This window comes from Dendrobates tinctorius, unplaced genomic scaffold (assembly GCF_039654945.1).
Source record: "Dendrobates tinctorius isolate UK_male_01 unplaced genomic scaffold, ASM3965494v1 ptg000029l, whole genome shotgun sequence".
NCBI classification, from domain to species: Eukaryota; Metazoa; Chordata; class Amphibia; order Anura; family Dendrobatidae; genus Dendrobates; species Dendrobates tinctorius.
Window position 1 is genome coordinate 520577 of NW_027361697.1, and position 26568 is coordinate 547144.

At 43.5% G+C, this 26568-nt stretch overlaps 1 protein-coding gene across 3 annotated transcripts in view; it reads left to right on the top strand.

Annotated features, from left to right (window-relative positions):
- Positions 1–26568, top strand: part of PAPPA2 (pappalysin 2) — a 246940-nt gene that overhangs the window by 102115 nt on the left and 118257 nt on the right. For all 3 annotated transcript variants that reach the window (XM_073571285.1, XM_073571284.1, XM_073571286.1), the window contains exons 5-8: positions 7765–8058; positions 15875–16067; positions 17621–17742; positions 23434–23917. In XM_073571285.1, coding sequence (XP_073427386.1) covers positions 7765–8058; positions 15875–16067; positions 17621–17742; positions 23434–23917 — 1093 coding nt within the window. The remainder of the gene's footprint in view (positions 1–7764; positions 8059–15874; positions 16068–17620; positions 17743–23433; positions 23918–26568) is intronic.

A 26568-nucleotide genomic window follows, 5' to 3' on the forward strand; every position in this document is an offset into this window, starting at 1 on the left:
AGCTCTTCATCTTATCATCTGTCAACAGGATAGGTAAGAACTTTATGTTCGCTGGGGATCTCCACCAATTCCAAGAACGGGACTTTGATGCTCCATTGCTTGTCTATCTGACTTCTGGAGATAACCAAGTACAGAACTTGACTGTCTCTAACAATAACATAAAAAAATTAATGTGGTGGCACTGTGCATGTGATCAGCAAATTATTGGTGTGGTTGGTTAATAACTTGTTGAGCTGGGAATTACTTTTTAATGTAAGAAGTTGCAGGTACAATTGCTTCTCCATAGTTCATGGGGCACATTTACTACCCTGGGTATTGAGTTTAGGGTACTCCTATGAGTAATGTAGAAAGCTGTTTTGTATTTTTGTGTATTTTTTACTACTCCATGATTGATTTTCTGTGGCATGGTGTTTTTTATTATTAAATGCAATGACAGTTTAATCATAGAGTACGTTGGCTATTTTGGATCACACATAAAGCAGTCATTGTCCACAGTTACCAGTCAAATATATTTGCTTGCTTTAAATCATGGTTTTTGTCGGCTCCATCTCAGTGTATATATCAGTTTGCTAGTCTGGTGTGCAAATCCCAAGCCTTTCATCAGATGTTAATTTAGCCGGGCTCCTTCTTTTAAGTGCCAGACATATTAATTACATAGCAATTGCTTTATGCAACTTTGTTCCTTCTTATTTTAAATAAAAAGTAACAGAAACTTCTTGGCAGGCGAGATAACGGCCGAAACAAAACGCTGTTTCTTTAAGTAATGGGTAAACTTCATCCTATAATAAGTAATGGTTTTCTAAGTGTCCGTTGATTTATTTCTTTGTATTATTCAGTCTTCTTTTGGAAACGTCCCTATTTAAATTATAGACACGCTATTTAATTTCACACTCCTAAAAAAAAAAAAAAACACTGACTCTTCTGTAATTACAGCTGGAAGGGAAGTTACTGGAATATGACCAGATCAGTGGACAATGTAGAGCCAATTTAATTACATCAAGAGGGATGGATGCTCGAGACATTAAGCATTTCATTGTGGTTAAAAGTCGCTTTGTATTGCACTAAATGACCATCAGGATGTTTCAGGTTTAAAGCACATGAAGCTTCAATGTCATATGTAGTGTCCCTATCTATATTTATTAGGATACTGGTCAGTTCTAGCTCGCTCTGCAATTTGTGACCGCACTGTCAGGCAAAGAAGTTGCATGCAGTTTTTTCTTCTAGAACTTTGCTCATCTTTTGCTCTCATTTCAATTAGAAGGATCTTATTGTTTTTTTTCTTTTACTCTATTTTAGTCTTTGAGGATTATAACACGTAATTTCTCTGTTTTCGAAAACGTTTTGACCATAAACGTTTTTCGACTCTGTTGGCCTTTGATCTTTCCATGTTTAGTTTTCATATTGGTAAGATCATTAACCAGCTTGACAACCTGTGATTAGACAGGCACATCAGGGTACTAGTGGGTTCTCCAGACTCCGACCCTAAGGGGCTACAAAAGTACAGCAGAAGACTTGCCACTAGGCAAACCTTTAACATTACTAAGAGGTCTAGTACTGGTAACCTCGTCGTGACAATTGCATTAAGGGCTCATGCTCATGACTGTATTTTTGGTCCGAGTGCTATCCGATAAAACATCAGATCCCACTCAGACCAAAGGTATTCTATGGGACAATGCACGCGTCAGATTTTTTTCCCTTCATTCGAGTCTCTCCAAGAAAAATATGCAGCATGCATGTATGGAGAAACGGGATCAGTGGGTGTTCTCGTCCGCTGGCCCGACTGCCTTTAGCAAGCCGGCATGGACCAGGGCTCATATCACTGAATGCCCGCTTTATCTCCCGGTGGGCAATACACCACACAGACAACTGTGACGAAGTGTCAGCTTACGCTGAGTCGTTCTTCTTAGAAACAGTGCACCCTCTGGGCCGTGGCACCCACCCACCTAGGGCGAGCTGACCTAGTGAGAACCACCCCCTATACAGGGAGTGTCAGGGGCAAGACCAAGGGGGTGAGCCTCCACGGCTGCTGGACCAGACGGCCGGCTCAGGGAAACAAGACAAGGCAAGACAAGTCGTTAAATCAAAGGAACTTCATTAAGGAAGACTTCAGGTACAACAGGTGCAAAACGTGACCACACAGAACATAAGACAAGGTGCGTGCAAGGGCACACCGAGGTCCAAAACTCGAGGAACTCTTCAGGGTGCAACAGCAGCAAATGTGAACACACAGAGTTCATGAAACAGGGTGCGTGCAATGGCACGCCGAGGTCCAGGCATGGAACGTGCAGATGGTACACGGACATCGGACTCCGGACAACAGTCCACGATCAACCAGGGCATCAGGATCTGTAGCTCAGAGGGTGATCGGCAGGATCCGGACATCAGAAGTTAGCCAGGGTTCCATGCAAGGAAACAAGAGAGTTAGTGACATGGTGCGTGTCAACGGACACACCAGGATCAGGTTCACAGGACAGAGACCTGCGCATGCCGAGGGGCATGCCAGGAACGGGTCAGGTTCACAGGACGGTGGCCTGCGCATACCAAGGGTCATGCCAGGGACGGGTCAGAGTACGGTGGCATCGGAATCCAAATGCTGGCATCGACCGACAGGGTCCAGGTATCTGGCTATGGACATCAGCTCCGGACATCAGGTCGCAGTCATCTAGGTCCGGACCTCTGGCAGCGGTCGGCAGGTTATGGAATCCGGCAGGCAAACTAGGATACATAAAGGAGCAAAAGGAGACAAAGGCTTTGTGCAAGAGAAGCACGAAAAAGCACAGTGCGAGAAAAAGCACAGTGCGAGAACCAGCGTGCGTGCAAGAGAGCATGGAGACCACGGCTGGGAGCACCGGCAGGTGGTACCGACGATGGCAGTTGCAAGCGGGCATGACTAGAGGCGGTACCGCTGCGGGGCCACGCAGCCAGACCACTATAGCACTGGACGGGGCACGGCTGGGGAACACAGGTGAGCACGGCTAGAGGCGGCACGGCTGAGGCACACCAGGTAGGCATAGGCGACCAGGCACGTGCACGGAGGCACGGAGCCACAAGGCAGGGCTAGGCAAAGACACAGGACAGAGACGCGTACAACCAGTATGGCAAAGCCTAGTGCGAAAAGTGCAAGGGTGCACGAAACATCAGGGATGATACAAAGAACGAGGCAGAGACCTGCGCATGCAAAGAGCATACCAGGGACAGGGACAGTCGAGCAGCGGAGCGCAGGCCGAAGCCCAGAGCCAGGCCAAGGAAGGACCTTGGTACTAGACAGGGTACACAGGCGAGGCAGAGTCCTGCGTGTGCAGAAAGGCACGCCAGGGACAGGCGAGGCAGAGTCCTGCGCATGCAGAGAGGCACGCCAGGGACAGGCAAGGCAGAGTCCTGCACGTGCAGAGAGGCACGCCAGGGACAGGCGAGGCAGAGTCCTGCGCGTGCAGAGAGGCACGCCAGGGACAGGCGAGGCAGAGTCCTGCGCGTGCAGAGAGGCACACCAGGGACAGGGGAGGTAGAGTCCTGCGCGTGCAGAGAGACACGCCAGGGACAGGCGAGGCAGAGTCCTGCGCGTTCAGAGAGACACGCCAGGGACAGGCGAGGCAGAGTCCTGCGCGTGCAGAGAGACATGCCAGGGACAGGTGAGGCAGAGTCCTGCGCGTACAGATAGGCACGCCAGGGACGGGCGAAGCAGAGTCCTGCGCGTGCAGAGAGGCACGCCAGGGACGGGCGAAGCAGAGTCCTGCGCGTGCAGAGAGGCACGCCAGGGACAGAGACAGAGGCAGGGAACCTGAAGCCACAAAGCAGAGCGAGACAGGAAACAAGGAACAGAATCAGAGCAAACAAGGACTACAAGGCAAAGCAAAGCAGGGACAAAACATGGCACGAGAGACAACACAAGACATGGCACAAGACAAGAGACGGAATACGAGCACGGAGCATGTGCAGAGATGCACGACAGAGCAGAGTGCAAGGGCACAGAATAGAGGGAGCGCCCCACAGACCAAGCAGCCATGCAGGGACACCACACAATACTCAGGCCCTGAGCATAGGAAGGGGCGGCCTGATATAGAGCATAGCACCTCCTCTTCCAGGTCAGGACCAGGGGAGCACTTCCGGGTTCAGATCCACAGGATAGCAGAGCGCAGTCACATGATCAGAGTTCCAGGCATGACGAGACGACTGCAGATCCAGTGCTGAAACCTAGACAGGACACATGATCAGAGTTCTAGACATGACGAGATGATTGCAGAACCAGACAGTGCAGGATCTTTAGGAAACGTCACATGATCAGCGTTTCAGACATGACGAGATGATTGCAGAACCAGACAGTGCAGGATCCAGGCAGGGACACATGATCAGGGATTCTAGACATGACGAGAAGATCACAGAAGGCAGAGCAGAAACGCAGGCATCCTGCAGCTCAGACATGAGGTGAGTGTGCACACTGCTCTAGGGAACGAGCAGAATAGCAGACAAGATATGCGCATGCACATCGCTCCAGGAGTTCTTGAGACAAAACAGACATGGCGGACATGGCGGACATGGCGGACATGACAACAACACAGGGTTAAGGTAAATCAGTGTGGCAATACTTTATTGACCACAACACCCAATAGCAAACAGAACAATGCCAGCAGTTACCCCAAGATGGTGCACATTACAGGGTCTCAAACTTCCCTTCCGCTGACTCGCCGGGATAATGGTAGATGTTATGTCAGAGCTCCCAGGGTCACTACTCCACTTGTGATACGCATGCATGGAGGAGGTAAGGACAAGTGTAGGGAGATAACACACAGATCAGTTCTGTGTTCTTTCTCCCGGGTCCGAAGTACCCTGAGCTGAGATCCTGAAGAGTGACCCCAACCAGAAGAAAAGAAGTCTCTTTTATACCCGAGGCAGGTGATCTGTTTTTACATTTACCCAGTGTCCTTCAGTCCACCCTCACAGCCTTTCCCTAGCTACCTTAGAAGTCAACAAACTGGTTATAGAATACAATACACAATAAGCATATCAGCACACAATAAACACAGATAAACACCCACTATGTACAAGTCACTATTACAGACACAGTTTGTTAAATAGTATGAAAGTCTGTCTTCTTGACCCACCAGACATAAACACTTAAATCCATAAGCCAATATACAGATAAAAAGTCAATTCTTCTTGGTTTGCAAAAACATGGTTATCTGGGAAATTAAGATACTATCTGATTTCTTCAGAGCATGATTTGCCACCTCAAGTCAGATTGCACTCGGCCATGCAAGTCGATGGGTCTGTCCAAAAAATCAAACTGAAATCAGATAACATCTGAGTGCAGTCTGATTATGACAGACTGACAGAATTGAGAAGATGGAGACTTTTCTTTTTCCATCTTCTCCACATCTGAGAAAATGGGATCACAATGGGATCAAAGTCTGATCAAACTTCTGATCAGTCTGTTCAGAGTTTGATAAGCCTGTGAGTAGCATAATCAGATCGGATAGATGAGAGAAAATACAATTGTTTGACCCTAGCCTAAGGGTATTGTATTTGTTAGGAAGCAAATGAGCATTTATAGGCCGATTCATTAAGTCTGGTGTTGCACACACAGGTCTTAACGAAGGAGCCCGTTGGAGTAAAATGCACCTAATTCATTAGGAGGGGCGCCACACTTAATGAAACAGGCACCTCTTAAAACTGCCATGCGCCTTTGTGCATCTTGCCAGAAATGAGTACGAGTACATGAGTACATTTTTGTAATAAATTACTCCCCTAAATGAGTTACAGCCCACACCGCCCATAATCCATCTACTTTGATTAGACTAGGCTGGAGTGACATCATTATTGTTGCATGATGCAGAGATGATGTTGCGCCAAGTCTGACAAATAAAAAGTAGCGCCAAGAATCCTGGAAGGTAAGAGATTTGCAAGCCTCCCGTCCCTCAGCCAGAGATTACTGACCTGGCTGATGGACTGGACTTCCACTAACCAATCCGCCCATCTCCAGTCACTTGCCATAAAAAAAAAAAATCTGGGATATTCACCACTGCTCTAGCGAATCTGGCTTTGTTTTTTCTTTTATTCATGCACCTCTCTGTTCCAGAAATGTGGCCACCTCTTCTATGAATGGAAATCTAGACTTGTTAAACCAGTGGGCATGTTTCTCAACTCTTCTCTGTGGGCATTTTCTCTAAGGCCACTCACAACTGGATAAAATAACTAGATTTACATACAAGGAATAAAATACCATATTTCTGGAACATAAAGATGCGGGAACAAAAGAAAAACAGCACTAGATTCAGGAGAAAAGTGGCAAAATTCCACAAATGTACAATTTTCATGGTAAAGAAGTCTTGTTGTCTTATAAGATTAAACTATTTTTTTCTCCAGACCAACTTGTCTATTATATGGAACAGATTTTCATCATATTTTTTCATATTTTTCCATACGGTACACCCACGTTCCCATTTCTCCATACAGTCCTCCCACCTCTCCATAATGTCCCCCACTTCTTCATATGTTCCCCCAATCCTCCATATTGTCCCTCACACTCCCAATTTTCCATACTGTGCCCCCACTTCTCCATACAATCCCCCCACACTCCCACTTCTCCATATAGTTCTCACACACTCCCAATTCTCCATCCAGTTCCCCCATATTGTTCCCTACACTCCCACATCTCCATACTGTCCTCCCACATTTTCATATTGAACACCCACTTCTCTATATGGTCCTCCCACACTCCCTTTTCTCCATATGGCCCCCAACATCTCCATAATGTCCCCTACTTCTCCAAATGGTCCCCCCACTGCTCCATATTGTCCCCCGTGCTCCCTCCTCTCCATACTGTTCCAACTCTTCTCCATGTGGTCCAGCCACCCCCACACTGCTCCCTCTCATAATTTTCCCCACTGTCCCATAATATGCAAGAATGAAGTGACGGCTCAGTGATCACAGCAGAAAAGTGATGAGGTTAGCAGTCTGCAACCTCATCACTCCACCACTTGTTGGGTGGGGACATGATGGGTGCTCCCCAACCTCCCAGCACTGCACTGTTGCTCAGATGTATTCACATCTAAGAGATGAGAATACAAGTGAGCACTGGGAAATGGGAGCCCTGCATGCTGTGTACCCTTGCCTGAACTATATCAGTGCGCTGAGCTCTCCGATATAGTTAAGGGTACCATAGCTCTGGGTGGGTGACCAGTGGTGGGCCCCCTCTGAGCACGGGGCCTTGGGCGATGGACCTCCTGAGCATGTGGCCTTGGGCGAACGCACCCTCTGCCACCCAGTAGCTAAGCTACTGGTCTATGGAATTGGCTACCTTGAGTAGGGAAGTTTAGGACAATAAAATCAGATCTGACCACACAAAAGTAATAGATATAAATGCACAGGAACAAGCACATTTCAACATCAAGAAATCTAATTTGTTGAACGAAGGAGCAAATCTTGCTCTTCCATATATCTTGAAGAATGAATTGGTAATGTTTCATATAAAAATAAAATGAAAATTGCCTCATCAGAGACGAAGCGGATTTGAACTCTAGTGCCACCTATTGAAAGAAGCAATCCTAAAAGTCAATTTCAACCTTTTAGGATTTCTACTTCCAAATGGTAGCACTAGAGTTCAAATCCGCTTCGTCTCTGATGATGAAATTTGCATATTTAATTTCCCAGAGGAACATTGTATTGCTTATAAGTCTCCTTACACTGGCATGTCAGGCATGTCACTCTGCACAAAGAGAGAAGTTACCCCTTAGATCTCATATACCAATTAAAATTTTGTTTTTGCAGGGGGCATAGTCTTGAACCCATCTTATTATGGAATGCCAGGCCACAGCAATACAATGATCCATGAGGTGGGTCATGCCCTGGGACTTTACCATGTGTTTAAAGGAGTCAGTGAACGGGAATCCTGTGATGACCCTTGCAGTGAAATCGAACCTTCTATGGAAACTGGAGACCTGTGTGCAGACACAGCCCCCACTCCAAAAAACAAGCTTTGCCGAGATCCTGACCCAACAAATGACACCTGCGGGCCAATGCTTTACACTGGAACTCCTTATAATAACTACATGAGCTACACAGGTGAGACTGCAATTTTTATATTTATATCCATTTTTCTGTTTATATATATTTATTTCTGCTTGGTATGTTTTTTGTTTGAGGAGATTAGGTTGATAAATGAGCTTTTAGTCTTCTTTTATGGGTGAAAATCTGGCACCGAATGGTTCAAATAGAATGTATTCACACATTGTGGTTGTGACACATTTATGTTTGCTGCAATTTAATTGCAAAACTGTGGAAAAGATATAGCGTTTTATATATACTGCATATTGCCCAGGAAAGCTTGGAAAAGACACAGAATGGACACAAAACGCCCACTTTTGGGAGTGGCTTTAGTAATCCAGCCCATATTATGACCTGATTTGTGATAGCCAAGCCGTAGCACGTATACATCATAAAAGTGATCTACATATTTAGTCCTATTAGCCAGAACAGAAAGCCTTGTAAATAGCAGATTCCTTTACGAGGAGGAAGAAGTAAAATTGATAACGGGAATCCCAACCTACCATATACCATATAATAATGGTGTCTTCTTATATGGCACAGGAGTCTTTTAGTCCCCTCTGCACCAAGGTCCATTTGCAATTGCTACCTGTGCCTCCTCTATCGTTACACACCTGTTAAAAGTAATCTGCCACCTGTTTTTTGCCAGCTAATCTGAGAGCAGCGTAATGAAAAAACAGAGACTCTGATTCCAGCAGTGTGTCACTTACTAGGCTGCATGCTGTAGTTTTGATAAAAATCACAGTTTTATCAGCAGGAGATCATTACCAGCTAGTAAACTAAAGCCCCCGCTACACATAATGATGTCCCAGCGATCCCACCAACGATCCGACATGATGGGATCGCTGGGACATCGTTAGGCTGATCGCTGGTGAGCTGTCACATAGACAGCCCCAGCGATCAGGACCAGCGACGCTGGACGCTGGTTACTAATGTAAACATCGGGTATCCAGGAGCCGCGCTACTCCTGGATACCTTGGAAACCGGCGTACACGCTGGTTTCTAATGTAAACATCGGGTATCTAAGAGCCGCGCGGCTCCTGGATACCCGATGTTTACATTAGTAACCAGCGTCGCTGATCGCTGGTCTCTCGCTGCCATACGCAGCGATGCGTGCTAGGCAGCGGGAGACCAGCAACAGAAAAATGGCCCAGGCCGATGCTGCATGATCAGCGATAACCGGCAGGGGGCCGGTCGCTGATCCCCATCACACACAGCGATCTCGCCAGCGAGATCGCTGTGTGTGACGGGGCCTTAACTGCAAGCTTGTCCTGCATATTCATGAACTCTGTGTAACCCTAACCCCACCAATAATTGGCAGCTTTCTGCCTATGCATAGTGTACAATGGTGTAGGTAGGGTTATACAGAGCTCAGCATTCAGAGAACTGCTAGATCTGCGGCACCTAAAACAGTGATTTTATCAAAACTGCAACAAACAGCCCAGTAAGTGACACATTGCTGCAATTAGGGTCTCTGCCCCTATATTATGCTGTTATCAGATGAGAGAGCAAAAACCTAGTGACAGATTGGTAAAACCAATTTACTTGGTAAAACAATGTATTCTATGGTCACTCATTATAGTTTCATAATTTTTAAGGTATAAGGTAGACTTAAAGGGAATCTGTCACCTATTTTTTTGCATATAAGATGCGGCCACCGCCATCAGGGGCTTATATACAGCATTCTGTAATGCTGTAGATAAGCCCCCGATGTAACCTGAAAGATAAGAAAAACGAGTTATATTATACTCACCAAGGGGCGGTCCAGTCCGGGTTCGATGAATGTTGCGGTCCGGTGCCTCCCATCTTCTAGCGATGACGTCGTCTTCTTTGCTTCCCATCACGGCTCCGGCACAGGTGTACTGCTCTGCCCTGTTGAGGGCAGAGCAGAGTACTGCAGTGCACAGGCACTGGGAAAGGTCAGAGAGGTTCGGCGCCTACATACTGCAAGACTCTGCTCTGCCTTCGACAGGGCAGAGCAGTACGCCTGTGCCGGAGCAGCGATGGGAAGCAAAGAAGACAACATCATTGCTAGAAGATGGGAGGTGCCGGACCGCGACACTCATCGGACCCGGACCGGACCGCCCCCCCCGGTAAGTATAATATAACTCATTTTTCTTATCTTTCAGGTTACATCGGGGGCTTATCTACCGCATTACAGAATACTGTAGATAAGCCCCTGATGGCGGTGGCCGCATCTTACATGAGAAAAAATAGGTGACAGATTCCCTTTAAGTCCATCGAGTTTAAACTATAGCCTAAGATGTTGACCTAGAGGAAGTCAAAAACCCCATGGGGTAAACATTAATGGCTCCATATTTTGGAAAAAAACCTCCATACACATCAATCAGACTAATTCCCTGGATCAATGCCCCATCACCGAATCTAATGCCCATTCATATAAATTCCCCTGTAGGTGCCTGCAGCGCCCTCCCCACCCCTCCATCGTAGCCAATCTTAGCTGATCACCAATTGGGCCTTCATTTACAGATGTTAATGGAAAAAGCTATTTAAGCCCCCTTAGAAAGAAAAACATTTGCAAGTTTTAAATGGATCCATAGGCTAAAAAAAAAAAAAAATCAAAATGAATACGATGGTTAAAAAGAATAAAGCTGACACTTTTATATACCATATCATTGAACTATATGACACTTTCATAGATCCAGTGACACATTACACAATAAAAATGCTTTCATTACAGATTCCCATTAGTGATACACTACAAGCAATAATAGTTTTCATTACCTCTCTGAGCTATTTTAATTTGCCATGCTGTGTTATTTAGATATTACTGAATCCCGGCTTTCTGCAACCCTCGTTTCTATGCCCCCCTTTAGTCTTATTTTTTTTGGACAGAATGGCGTCCCTGCTGCGAAATACAATTGTATTTTGTATAGAAGTATTAAATCAGCGCTGTAGTTATATGATAGAGGTCTTCGATATAAAATATGTTAACATTATGGTCATGGCGTGAGAGCTATAAAAAAATAAAGCTGTGGAATATAGATTTTGGGAAGTTGCACAGGAAAAAAAAGAAAAAGCCTTGGGTTCCACATATGGCTCTCAGACCCCCAACTGTTCTGCCATGTCATATCATAATTCTTATCATCTACCTGCATGGTTGGTGGAAATGAACACACCATGGACATATTTCATGTGTAGACTGACCTAGTTAGTATGAGTAATTATGCTCTAAGTCTTTATGTTTTCCACATGCTTAAGTGCCGTTATTATTTAAAGGGAAGGTATCACCTATTTTTTTCCCCCCTAATTAAAACCAGATACTGGCGTATATTCTATTTAGTCTTGTAAAATTGTAATATCATGGGAAGAATGCTTAGTCCTTATTCTATGCCTTTGTGTCGAGCTGATACTATTGTGGGCCCATGTGAATCAGTATGACAAAATGCTCTTATTTCGTACAACCGATCAATGTGCCCATATCTACCGAGTTGGCAAAGTGACAATTGAGCAAGTTTTATCATATGGAAGCTAGTGCTGGATCTCACCGTGAGTGTGGCTGTACAGGGGAAACTGTGGGACTGGCTGAAGAGGAACGCGTGGTAAGTGGTGGCACGGAACGTTGACTTCCTGGCAAAATGATTCACGTAACAGTCTGAAGAAGATGGAAAAAGGAATTTTTCCACCAAAGTTGAAGAGTAGTGTTAGAGAAGAGAAGGGAAGATTAGTTCCCCAGAAGGTATGGATAGTTGAGGCCACATCAATAACTCCTAAGCGAAAAGGGCTAGTGAGTCATCAGAATGAAGATGGTATAAAGAGCAGGTTGGAGTTTCCTCACAGTGAGAAGTGGTTTAGTTTCAGCCCTGGAACTATGGTCAAAGAGCAGTGGTGGCTTAAAATAGGAGAGCCTAAGGCTGGTAAGAGACAGACATCCAAGAGAAGACGATTTGGAGACCTATGACAGGTAAGTGAATGCCCAATGGAGAGAAAAGGATTGAGTTGTGTGTAAAAAGACTTCCAAGAGTGAAGGGTGTGAGCGTGGGCCTTACAGAGCCCCTTGAAAATGCTGTGAAAGTATACAACAGAGTAGAGGTGATGGCGCAAGCCCTGATGCACCGCAGACCATGGAGCAGGAGAAAGCTGATGATGTGTTGTTCTGAAGTTCTCGGTCTGAATTGTTATCAAGTTTTGCACCTTCATATTGGAAGACCTTTTGCTATATGTTTTCTTCTGCTGTGTTGTGGATAAGCTCTATGGAGGGACAGGAGCTGAGCTGTGGCTATTACTTATTGTGAATGGTGGATGTTGTGATTATATGTATATATAATATATAAAGCTCAAGTGTGTGTATGTATGTATGTATGTGTGTATGTCCGGGATTGGCATCCGCACCGTCAGCTACAGCCACAAAATTTGGCACAGTCACACGTCAGGACCCCGAAAGTGTCCTAGGCTATGTTGTGAGGTGAAATTTTAACCCCGCGCGTTCCAATTCACCAAACAATTTTGCCCCTATCTACATAATGGGGAAAAAGTGTGTGTGCATCAAGCCCCGCCCCTCATTATGATGTCATAATGGTTGCCATGGCGATGCTGATGTCATCATAGGTTGCAAGCACCACCGCTCACTATGATGTCATAATGGTTGACTATGGGATGGAGGATGTGTGATGGGTATATGGGCACTGGACTATGGGATGGAGGATATGTATGACGGGTATATGGGCACGGGACTATGGGATGGAGGATGTGTGATGGGTATATGGGCACTGGACTATGGGATGAAGGATATGTCTGATGGGTATATGGGCACGGGACTATGGGATGGCGGATATGTATGATGGGTATATGGGCAAGGGACTATGGGATGGAGGATATGTATGATGGGTATATGGGCATAGGACTATGAGATGAAGGATGTGTGATGGGTATATGGGCACTCAACTATGGGATGGAGGATATGTATGATGGGTATATGGGCACGGGCCTATGGGATCATGGATATGTGTGATGGGTATATGGGCATGGGACTATGGGATGGAGGATGTGTGATGGGTATATGGGCACTCGACTATGGGATGGAGGATATGTATGATGGGTATATGGGCACGGACCTATGGGATCGTGGATATGTATGATGGGTATATGGGCATGGGACTATGGGATGGAGGATGTGTGATGGGTATATGGGCACTCGACCATGGGATGGAAGATATGTATGATGGGAATATGGGCACTCGACTATGGGATGGAAGATATGTATGATGGGTATATGAGCACGGGCCTATGGGATCATGGATATGTATGATGGGTATATGGGCATGGGACTATGGGATGGAGGATAATTATAATTTGCTATAACTAACCACAGTTAGTTACTATGCCCGGGCAGCGCCGGGCTCTTCAGCTAGTATATATATGTATATAAATATATATTTATATAGTGGGGGGAAATAATTATTTGAACCCTTGCTGATTTTGGAAGATTGCCCATTGGCAAAGACATGGACAGTCTAGAATTTTAAGGGTAGGTTAATTTTAACACAGAGAAATAGAATATCAAAAATAAAATCCAGAAAATCATATTGTAAATTATATAAATGTATTTGCATTTTACAGTGTGAAATAAGTACTTCATCCCTCTGGCAAACAAGACTTAATACTGGGTGGCAAAACCCTTGTTGGCAAGCACAGCAATCAGACGTTTTTTAGTTGATGATGATGTTTGCCCAGATGTCAGGAGGAATTTTGGTCCACTCCTCTTTGCAGATCATCTCTAAATCATTAACATTTTGAGGCTGTCACTTGGCAACTCGGAGCGTCAACTCTCTCCATAAGTTTTCTATGGGATTAAGGTCTGGAGACTGGCTAGGCCACTTCATGACCTTAATGTGCTTCTTTTTGAGCCACTCCTTTGTTGCCTTGGCTGTACATTTTGGTTCATTGTCTTGCTGGAAGACCCAGCCACGCCCCATTTTTAATGTCCTGGCAGAGGAGGGAAGGAGGTTGTCATTCAGGATTTTACGGTACATGGCTCCATCCATTCTCCCATTGATGTGGTGAAGTAGTCCTGTGCCCTTAGTAGAGAAACACCCACAATGCATAATGTTTCCACCTCCATGCTTGACAGTGGGGATGGTGTTCTTTGGGTCATAGGCAGCATTTCTCTTCCACCAAACACGGCGAGTTGAGTTAATGCCAAAGACCTCAATTTTTGCCTCATCTGACCACAGCACCTTCTCCCAATCACTCACAGAATAATTCAGGTGTTCATTGGCAAACATCAGATGGGCCTGCACATGTGCCTTCTTGAGCAGGGGGGACCTGACGGGCACTGCAGGATTTTAGACCTTTACGGTGTAATGTGTTACCAATGGTTTTCTTGGTGACTGTGGTCCCAGCTGCATTGAAATCATTAGCAAGTTCCCCCCATGTGGTTTTAGGCTGATCTCTCACCTTCCTCATGATCATGGATGCCCCACAAGGTGAGATTTTGCATGGTGCCCCAGATCGATGTCGATTGACAGTCATTTTGTATTTCTTCCATTTTCTTACTATTGCACCAACAGTTGTCTCAGTCTCACCCAGCGTCTTACTTATGGTTTTGCAGCCCATTCCAGATTTGTGCAGGTCTATGATCTTGTCCTTGATATCCTTATAAAGCTCTTTGGTCTTGCCCATGTTGTAGAAGATAGAGTATGACTGATTATTTGAGTCTGTGGACAGGAGTCTTTTATAAAGGTGACTATGTAAGACAGTTGTCTATAGTGCAGGTAACGAGTTGATTAGGAGCGTCTAAACTGGTCTGTAGAGCCAGAACGCTTAATGGTTGGTAGGGGATCAAATACTTATTTCTCAATGCAAAATTCAAATAAATCTATATAATTTATACAATGTATTTTTCTGGATTTTATTTTTGATACTCTATCTTTCAATGTTAAAATTAACCTACCCTAAAAATTTTTTTAGACTGTTCAAGTCTTTGTCAGTGGGCAAACTTACAAAATCAGCAAGGAGCAAATACTTATTTCCCCCACTAGATAGATAGATAGATAGATAGATAGATAGATAGATGGTTCGATAGACAGATAGATAGATAGATAGATAGGTAGATAGATAGATATATAGATAGATAGGTAGATAGATAGATAGATAGATAGATAGATAGATAGATAGATAGATAGATAGATAGATAGATAGATAGATAGGTCGATCCATGTGTGTAATCCTGGGTGGAATGACTGCTGAGAAATTATCTTTACAGAATAGAAAGTGTCAGGGTGAAAATTCAAGATTTCCAATTAATTAAACATACAGTATATAGAGAAGTCAAAAATGTTAAAAATCATCAAAAATCATCAAAAATAAAAGTTTAGCATAAAAAAATTAAAGGGAAACTGTAAGTTAATAAAATACTATTTTTTTGCAGACATAGTGGTAATCTTAAACATGTCCAGCTGTTTTAGTGTAAGAGCAGCTACAGGGAGAAAATTAAATTGTATTTTCCCTGCAGCTGCTCGTATCCAGTCATTGGGCTGATGCAGGGGGCAGTGAACAGTCAGGCCTTCCCTTGCACCTTGCTGGACAGCCTGCTCGCAGCATGTGTGCAGAGCACAATGTGCAGTGAGCTGTGACTTGTTACAGCTTAATGCATAAAGTGGCTGCAGGGAGAATAAAACCTAATTTGAGGCTCAGCCATGAAGCAGCCAACTTTTGGTTAATACATAAAATATGATTAACAGATTAAAATTGAATTGTGTTGAGTTTTTTTTTCATTGTGGCAAACTTTTTATAAAGTGTGAAGACCATTCTAGAATGTGGACTTGATACTAAGTGTTTAACCCAATTTTTTTTCTAACATTTTCTATATTAGATGATGACTGTGCCAACAGCTTTACTCCAAACCAGGTTGCCCGCATGCACTGTTACCTTGACCTGAAATACCACGGATGGACAAGATTGCCTAAACCTTCACCCGTCCCTTTGGCGCCAATAGTAATTAATCAGGGTCCAGACTTTCTCACCATTCAATGGATACCTCCTATAAGTGGAGAACTGTATGAGAGGTAATAAAAAAATCTCCATTAGGCAATGTTATGTCTTTTTATGTAATTTTCAATGGACTCAATTGTTCTGAACAGTGATTATTTTAAGAATATGGATATCAATGGAGTAAGGATTTTTTTTGGTAACTCCTTTTGACAGGTTCTCTTTGTACTTTGGTTAGTTTGATATTTTAGCTTCTACTTTTTCCTAAACCTGAGGAGTCTGTAGATAGGTAGACTTTTACTGCCCAGTTTCTTCTCGCACAATCATATAATGTAATCCTATAGTCCTCTGTTAAATATAATAGAGCTATGAAATCTCATCTTACAGTGCTATACAGTATATTGCATTCTACATTAACACAATGGGCAATAATGAAATATTGCGGTAGTAATTAGTATATATTAATAAGGGCCGGACTGGTCATCTGGCAATTCTGGCAAAAGCCCGAAGGGCCTGTCTGGTCGTGGGCTACCTTGTCTGCTACGTTGTTAGCAGAATCGATGTTCCCAAGACACTCATACTGCTAAGAGATGTGACGGAGCATAAAATCACTGACTCCATCACTTCTGGTGCTTGGGAATGGAGGCAACATGCACCTGTGTGGCTTCAAATGCCAGGGCTGAATTTTTAGCTTCAGTCCGCACCTGATTTTAAGTCATGGCTGACATGGCTTGGACACATAGGATATAAAAGGTGGTAGCATAATAATGCCTATATTATTTCTACAGAGAAATTCTATGGACCACTTCATAGCAAATAGATTAAGGCTTCCCATTAGGATGCCATGTTTTTCACACCACGACAGAAGGCTGTGGTCTTAGTTTACACCCCGGGCTCTTCCATAGCTCCTGTACCAATATCTCACCATATAACAATGCAGATCCTCTACAGAGAGGAATCCTGTGCATATTTCTGCCAATAGCAGCAAAGATATAGTGACCAACTAAAGCTGGTACTTTTTTTTCTAAGCGCCCCATAACAGCCACATGATCTCTCCCTCCATGGTATTTACAGTACACCCTGATTGGAGGCGGAGTGATACCTATAAAAATACATACCATAGAAGAGAAAAAGCAGGACAAAGGCACAGCTGTAAGAACTTGGGTTAATGAAGCTGCACACACATCAGGGAACATGGGTGCCACTTCCAAGGAAAATAGTCTGTATATCCATAGAGAAGAAAGTGGATAGGCACATTCCGTCCCGTGCAAAATAATCCTTTATTGTGGCATCAAGTTACCAACAGCAGGCAGATAAAACCATGGAGCAAGTACAGATGATGATTGTTTCGCACTTACATTGCACTTCAACAGGTCATATTGAAGCGCAATGTAAAGGATTATTTTGCACGGGACGGAATGTGCCTATCCACTTTCTTCTCTATGGATATACCTATAAAAATATTTGGTCCTATTACATTTTACAAACACTACTTCATTTTAAATTACGCAAATAATGTTTTTTTTTGTAATGGCCTAATGTTAGTGGCATAAAAAAGATTTCTTATTCTTCTAAATATTTGTTTCTTACATTTTTCCTGATCGAAAATTATTATTTTATTCTTTTACAGGGATTCAGGATCTCTATGTGAGTTTTGCACAGCTGATGGATCTTTCCTACAATATGCACATCAGGCCTCTTCATCCCGTACCTGTGAAAATTCCGAGTACTGGTCTCCTGAGGAGGCAGTGGGTATGTCTTTGATGTACTATGCCGCAGATTGAACCTACACCGTGGTGTAGTGTGGCTTGCCAACGCTGACCCTAACCCTAGTCCCTAGTCCTCTACCTAACCCTAGTCTCTAATTCTAACTCTAGCCACTGTAACCAGAGTGAGAAAAAGTTTGTAATAACTTAGTTAGTTTTTCTTTTCACTGGCGACCACCAATATGGGACAGCACACCTACCAGGCCTTGGTCTCTCCTCTCACTAAATTAGAAGTGGGAGGAGAAATGGCAGCTATAGAAAAACACAATGTAGCCTTTATTATCTCAGTCTCTGCCTATGCAGAGCGCAGGCGTCAAGATGAGTTTGTCATCCGTTGTTATGCTCTGCACAGGCGGCGAATGAGATGACAATGCTAATTTCATCAAACTAAGCTTTGTTATCTTGGTTGCTGAATATACAAAGTGCAACAGCCAGTTACAAACACATTTTAACTGCTGCACTCTGCATAGGAATATATGACATTGATCAAAATGTCAAAGTAGCCCCTGGCTGCTTTACTTATTGAACTCTATGGCTATTGGGCAGACACTCACTGCACTCCTGTGCCACTCATAAAGGAAGTGGCTGTTGAAGTGTAAAGGGGGATAATTTTTGGGCCACCATAAAATTTTCGCCCCCTGGGCACCTCCCATTCCTCACCACTACCCGCCTGATGCTATGGCACTGTATCTAAAACAGAATCGAGTGTAGTTTTACCTGGTTCCCATTGATCTCTACTTCATTGTCCCATCTCTAAATTCCAGCTCAGCTATTGGTGCCACAATGGCTGTGTAACCTCCTTAACTTGCCTCTGCGGCGAGATGGAACTAGGAAGTAAAGACCAGTGACTGGTTCATTATTGGTATGGAAGCTGCAGAGGTCTGTAAAGGTCATTATCAATTATTTGATTTTTTTTTAACAAACCTTGTCCCTGTGAAAAAATATTCTCATTTGCTTCAGTCGTAGCTCTCATTAAAGATGTGGTTTTCCAACTACAGAAGCTTCGAAGTCCAATTTATTAGTAAGGATATGTGCACATGACATCTTCTTCAGAATCCACTTAAGAAGCATTTAATGATGCTAAAAGGAATTAACACATGTATTGCTAGGCACACGTTCAGTCTTTTTGAACTTCTTACAGTCCCCAAAAAAAACTATGAAAAAAAGCAATCTATAAGATGCTAGAAAATGACTCTTCAGGACAGAAGATGCTGAAGATTTTCCTGAAATGTTTTCCTCTGGCAAAACTGAGTGGGTACACCAAAATATGCCATGTTCACATACCCTTATATTGGTCATCTGCTCATTGCTTTGCTCTCACGCAGAGTGATTGAACCATACATGACCATTATTTTCACTGGTCTCCTTCTTGGTCAGGTCCAAATGGGAAAAAGCAGATAAAAAAGACCATCTTAGTTCTTGTTTTGACCTTACTTTCCTAGGCCTCCTCTGATTAAATGTTTATTGACTTGGCATTTGATACTGAGTTTTTTCCTCGATGATGCGCCGTTGCAGCTCATTTCGAGGATAAATGTTTAGCTTAGTTTTATGCTATGAAACAGGGTTTATAAAAGGTAAGGAAAGAAATTGACCACGCTAGCAGAGTTCTTGTATGGACTATGGTTAAGAAAAGGAACTACAGTAGCATAGTAGCATGGGTCCAGAACTAAAAGACAAGAATTATCAGCAGATATAGTCAACACGGGGCTGTTATGCAAGAAAAACAACATAAGGGCCCCATCACACATAGCGACTCACCAGCAATCCTGACAACAATATCAACTTGTCAGGATCTCTGTTGAGTCGCTACATGATCGCTGGTGAGCTGTTAAACAGGCAGATTTCACCAGCGAACAGCAACAGCGACGCCGAGCGCGCGGCGTCATTGTGTACTTTAGTTACCATCGCGCTGATGCAGGGAGCTGGTAACTAAGGTGCACATCGGGTTTCTAAGCGGCGCATGTCACTTAGAAACCCAATGTGTACCTTGGTTACCAGCTCCCTGCATCAGCGCGATGGTAACTAAGGTACACAGAGGGTTTCTAAGCACATCGCGGTGCTTAGAAACCCTGTGTTTACCTTAGTTACTAGAGCGTTGATCGCTGGTCTCTCGCCTGTCACACGCAGCGATGCTGTCACGCTCGCGCCTTGGCTGAATGGCGCGAACCGGGGGGTTGTGGCCCCACTGTGCCACAAACCAGACTACCCTGGAAGGGGCGTGACTACGACAGCTACCTCGGTCTTCACTGGAGCCTCTGATGGTGAGGTCAGGCTTGTGCGGCAGATAGCTGTCGGGTGCCACTCCAGGGTGGTGTCTGGCTGTGGCTGCTGGTCCCACTCGGGGACAAGTCACTTTGACAGAGGCTAGACAGGCAGGCAGGTAGACACGACAGGCACGGCTGAGACACAGGGCAGGCGGGCACGGCTTGGAGACACAGGACAGGCGGGCACGGCTTGGAGACACAGGACAGGCGGGCACGGCTTGGAGACACAGGACAGGCGGGCACAGCTTGGAGACACAGGACAGGCGGGCACGGCTTGGAGACACAGGACAGGCGGGCACGGCTTGGAGACACAGGACAGGTGGGCACGGCTTGGAGACACAGGACAGATTGGCGTGGTATGAGAAGGAGCAGGTAGGGACCTGTTCACACAGCAGGTGTAGGCAGGAGGGAGTGGTGTATGCTGGAACAGGATCTGGACCTGTTCACACAGGAGGTGCAGGTATGGATATAGGCAGGAAGGAGTGGAATATGAAGGAACAGGTTTGGACCTGTTCACACAGGAGGTAGGCAGAGACGCAGGAGTGCGGAGCAGGCAGAGCCACAGGAGTGCGGAGCAGGCTGAGTGGCTAGGGAGCCGTGCAGACAGAGCGGCTAGAGTGCAGATGCACAGATAAAGCTGCGAGGGTGCAGATGCACAGATAAAGCTGCGAGGGTGCAGATGCACAGATAAAGCTGCGAGGGTGCAGACGCACAGATAAAGCTGCGAGGGTGCAGATGCACAGATAAAGCTGCGAGGGTGCAGATGCACAGATAGAGCTGCGAGGGTGCAGATGCACAGATAGAGCTGCGAGGGTGCAGATGCACAGATAGAGCTGTGAGGACACAAGGAAAGACACAGCAGAGAAGGAACCACAAACAAGGAGACTGACAGACAGACAGAGGTAAGACTGAGTTCAGACAGAGACACAGGGACAAAGACACAAGGACCAGGATATTCTGCCTCCTGGCAGGCGGACAGAGTACAGACAAGGTACTGGGAACAAGACTCAAGGGCCAGGATATTCTGCCTCCTGGCAGCCGGACAAGGTACAAAGCGAGACAAAGAGTATTCCTACAGAGAAGGAGATACACAGAACAGGGCCTGGCTTCCTCAGCAGCAAGATACTAACTGAGTATAGACATTGCACAGGCAAAGGTCAGTGGGTGTGGCGAAACTAAATAGTCAAGGGCTCTAGGTGATTGGTAAGGGACAGATTACACAGGTGCACCCTGACTGCATAAGAACCAGAGAGTTCAGGCGCCGCCCCCCTATATACACAGTCTGGAAACATGGAGAGCAGAGGCACAGAGCTGGCAACAGACAAAATTCACAGCATGGCTTGAAGCAGAAAGTAAGTTGGTGTGCGGGGGATGGGAGGCCATGCAGTGATGCCAGCAGGGTTGTTACAGATGCGTGCTGGCCAGCGGTAGACCAGCGATCAAAAAAAAGTCCAGGGCTTTCCATCAACGATCACCAATACCGGCAGGGGGGCCAGTCGCTGATAGGTGTCACACACAGCGATCTCGCTGGTGAGATCGCTGTTGCATCACAAAACTTGTGACTCAGCAGAGATCTCGCTAGCGAGATCGTTATGTGTGACGGGGGCTTAACAGTCTGTGATCCTTCAGGAAAATGGCAACACACTGATGTGTCTCCATATCTTTCACCCTTGCTTGACATGTTCCAAAATTTCAGAATATTCTGTAGGGAGTTGTGCATGCTATATGTGTCCATGTGGCTACCTAGTGGTTGGGATGTGTATTGCAGCTTGTTGAGGGTTTTGTTAGTATTGAGGTCCTAGGGCCCATTCCACCAGCACCTCGCCTTGGGACAGAGTTCAGGCCAATTTACTTAATTTGTTTTTTTCTAGTATGTCGCAAAAATGTACTACATTTTTAAATTAGAGTCTGGGTTGTGGGAATATGAAAAGATTAATAATAACAAAACATTCCCGGTGATCTATTGTTGTGTAGTGAAGGAGTTAATTCCCGGAGAAGAGGTTGACAATCTAAAGGCTGCAGAGCTCCTTTCTCTTGCTACTCCTTTAGTGACTATAGACTGATACTAAATCATCAGTCAATCACGGAGGAGTAAAGACAATCATGGAGGCTTTGTGAATAAACAATGAGGGTGGTGCAATGTGCTTGTTATCTTAGAGATAAAACCCATGTGGTATCAGGCTATGTGTTGAAAGTTGATAAGGAGATGCTTTGGCTCAATTGAATGTATGTGTCTTTGGGAGGATAATTTTAGCTTTCACAATTATCTTAGAAACCATTTGGAAGTTGGTCAATCGCTGAGTTTTCAGAAGTTTTGATGACCTCATAATTTGACCCTAATTGATAAAACCATAAAAAAGCCATAAACACATTGGGCACAATCGATCAAAGTTTTCAAACAGTTCTGGCATAAAAGCTTTGAAAAGTGGCAACTTTTAGGCGAACCTAAATTTTGCAACTTCTGGTGTCTTCACGGCAGTTTCTCACTGCTCTCCTGAAATGGGTGGACCTGGTAGAGCATGAGCATGTGGAAGCCTCCCAGGGGCTGGAGTAGGATGTGTAGCAAGGCCCACACCACTCATCCAGTGCTCCTGATTCATGAAGTGTTTCTCTTTTTGAATCAGGAACATCTGGTTCCAGGAAGCCTCCTCAAGACTGGTTGAAAAAACACCAGTCTAGAGGAATTGCGCCCATTGGCTTAAAAAAAGGATTCCTCTTTAGCCCATGTGCCACCAGTTCGTTTGCATTTTGTATGTTTCCGTAAGTGACATGTATAAATCCCGCAGACCTTTGGTTAGGAGAGCAATAAATGTGAAGGAGATTCTAATATCCTTCTATCTATCGACTTTATTAGGCTTTGTTCACGTCTACTAGTTATTTCCATTTTTGGATCTGTTTTGGGATAATGTATAAATAGAATTTCCCAGTACAGAATCTATTCAATGAGAATGGAAAAATGTCTTCTGTTTGCCTATTTTCAATGTAATATTATGGTTTTAGAGAAAGTGAAAAAGGATACATTAAGAATGGAAAAAAAATACACAAAAAAACGAATGGAGAATGAAAACCAAAGTGTCCATTTTTGAGTTTTTTTTTAAAGATATAGTCACCCAAAACCAGAAACTTTGGTTTCCATTTTGAACTTCTTGTTCCATTTGTAACAAATTCATTTTTCTTTTTAATACTGAATCTATAATAAATGGATGACTACTTGATGTGTGAACAGGGCCTGATACATCTTTCTCCAGGTTCTTTGTCTCTTTTTCTCCTTTCCTAGTAAATGTTATAGAATTCCAGATAATAATTTATCTAAAAGTCTAAAAATGTCCAGAATTCATACTGTATGTATAATTTAGAGTCTACTAAGCATAAATAGGTGATTTAAGTTCACAGAGTTCTGTATTTTTATCCAGGTCCTCCAGATGTGGACCAGCCTTGCCAGCCAAGCTTACAGGCATGGAGTCCTGAAATTCACTTGTTTACCAATATGTCTGTCCCCTGTACTGAGCCTCAAGGATGTATGCTGGAGCTCCACTTCCTAAAGCCTGTTCGACCTCAGGCCCTCACTATATGGATAACCTACCTGTCCCAAAACTTGCCTACCCCCCTTTCAGATATTGAGTTAGTTACAGAACATAATGAATCTTTACACTTGGGAAGTATGGAAGCCTTTTGTGATACACCATTGACGATAAGACTGACCACTGATCAAAAAGTTTCAAAAGTCCGTGTGTATATGTTTGATGCAAGCATGGAGATAGATGCAGCCCTACTTGTGTCCATGTCTCATGATCATCTTTGCTCATCCTGCAGACCTGTGAAATACAAAATAGTCAGGAGCCCTCCTTTTTCGAGAAATTACCAAGCTACAAGGACTCAACGCACTTTCTCGGACACGTGAGTAGAACCAATGATAATGAAGAAGAGTTGTGTCTACATGGAAGGAAGTTTTTCCTACTGGTAACAATATTTTTGGGGCAAGTTTTATTTGCACACTTCGGAAGTAGAGAAAGGGCTCATTTCAGATTATTCTTGTTCCCCATAAATGGGGGGGTCAAAACCTATTCAGGGATGTTCAACGTTAGGAAAAAGTGGCATCAAAACCTTCAGTTCCAGATGGTTTGCAGAGTGGTGGTATCAAGAACTCAAATAACCCCAATAGAGTCCCAATGTTATACAACTCTTTTCAGATTCATATTTGTCTCAGTGTAATGGTTTTGCCCAAATTTGAATTTAAAGTAGCATTCCAAGTTTTTTGTTTAATTCATCCTGCCATGGGTTCCCCCAAATATAAAATTAAATAAGTATTTCCTTATAAAGTTGTCCCTTTTTATATATAAATTCATGGTGTACTTAGTTTCTCGGATCCTGAGAATAATATATCTTTATATTCTCTGAAGGGGGTTACTATGTCGCTCACCAGAACTTTCTGTATGATGAAATTGTACCTCTGAAGGTTTCTATAAGAGGAGAGAAACAGAAATTCATATCACAAATAATGATGATGACTGCACAGTTCCCATCACACATGATAATGTAGCCCTCAAAAGATCCACCTCTTTTACTTATTTACTTGTATCATATTAGTTTATTTTGGGGATTGTAGAGGGAAGAATAATCACAGTGTTATCACAGCATTAGACATGATACTGACTCTAGCTGCAATGATTTAACACGGGATTTTTAGTAGAGCATAGACAAATATCATGCATGACAAAAGCTAGGAATCAAGATGGAGGCTTAAGAGAAGAAAACAAGAATCTAAACTACTATAAAAAAGAATGCCATGTATGAGAAGAATGCTGAGTGTGATAGGCAGTTAGGTGGGAGGTGCAGTTATAAAAAAAATGGGAGTGCATCTTTATTGTCTTATTATTTTAAATGATAGTTTTTGTATTATTATGTATATGTGTGAATATGTACCTCTAGTTTTAATGTATTTTGATTTGAGACACATTTTGGGTAATTGGAGCCTCAACAATTGTCCAGTAGTTTTTCGTGTGCAAACAAATCTTATGTTCTTATTGCCAATGGTAATTTTAGTTTACTGTTAGCATTGCCATTCCCACTGCAAAGGCTGTCTCAGATAAATACTGATGTGTCCTTCCTTACCTCTTGGCCCCATGTACTGTATCCCCAAAATGATTTTTCAACAATGGAGATTTTTATACTATATGTCTTCATGTGTGGCCATCCGGTGGATGCCATTGTTTTTACTAACATGTTCCAAAACTATATTGAATTTGCAATGTGCTAAAGACCTAGCAAAAGTAGCAGAAAGTTAAGGCTAGACATCTATATTTTGAGCTTTTGTGAGCTTGGCTTAGGTTTCTTGTGCTGCTCTCAACAATTTAGAGCTTTGGTTTATTAACTTAGACTACGTTTCTACGTTGCGTTTTTGCTGCATTTTTTTCCTAAGTCAAAACCTGCTGTCTTGGCAGTAAGAAACTTGCCTCAAAAAAGCAGATTTTGTTAAGTTTTTGTTGCTTTTTTTTTTTTTTTTTTGCTGAGGTTTTGGTTTATTTTTTGCAGCATATTTTCAGGGTACGTTTGTCTCTTGTGCATGCTGATAAAGTTTAGTGCAAGAAAAAATCTGATTCTACTTTATCAGGATTTGGCACAACAACGTAGCAAAAATTGATATCTTTGTTTTAGCAGTGTTTTTTTCAGCGTTTTTGTTGCACCACCCATTGCTTTCAATGGGTGAAAAACACTGAAAAAACTCTGAAACAAGTGACATGCTGTATTCTACAAAAAACAAAATTTTGCACAAAATACTGATGACAAAAAAGCAAACTGTGTGCATGAGATTTCTGAAATCTCGTAGACATAGCTGGTACTGTAAAATGCAGCTGAAAATTTGCATAAAAAAGCTGAAAAAATGCAACATGTGAACGTAGACTTAATCTCTTGTACATCCACGTGTAAAAATCTATGAACGATGGATACATTAGCGATCTGACCACATACAGTCCCAGACACACAGGGCTAGCACATCAGACACTGTACGAAATGTAGAACATATGACAGAGATGAATACCGGACTGATGTAAATGACTAATGTGTCAGTGTGCGAGGAACAGTGTATTACACAGTGGGTGGGGATCTGGGCTGAAGATAATAAGTCATTATCCTTGAAACTAATGAACCATACTGAATGTGGGTGGTATATTTTTAAAATAAATTCTGTGATTAATTTCACATTAAACTACAAATTGCATTTTTTTGGGTAAATAACATTTAGTTAAACTGCAGAATGAAGGTTGCATCTCTTACGTGAGCTCAATAAGACACCTCTGGGCAGTTAATGGAAACATACCTTGGTGGGTAGATATATAATAGAGTTAAAAGTTAAGGTTCAGTTGAGGCGGAACTGCAAGATTATGTTAAGTAGCTGCCTAAAAAGCATTTCCGTAATATGGTGTTAATATTAAAATCACTCAATTTATTTATAGGGAGTGTTCATAGGGCATAGAAAACTTATTATCCCCTGCAACTGATTGCCTATGAAAAGGTGTTCACTGTTTTCTGTTTGTGATTGTTTCTAA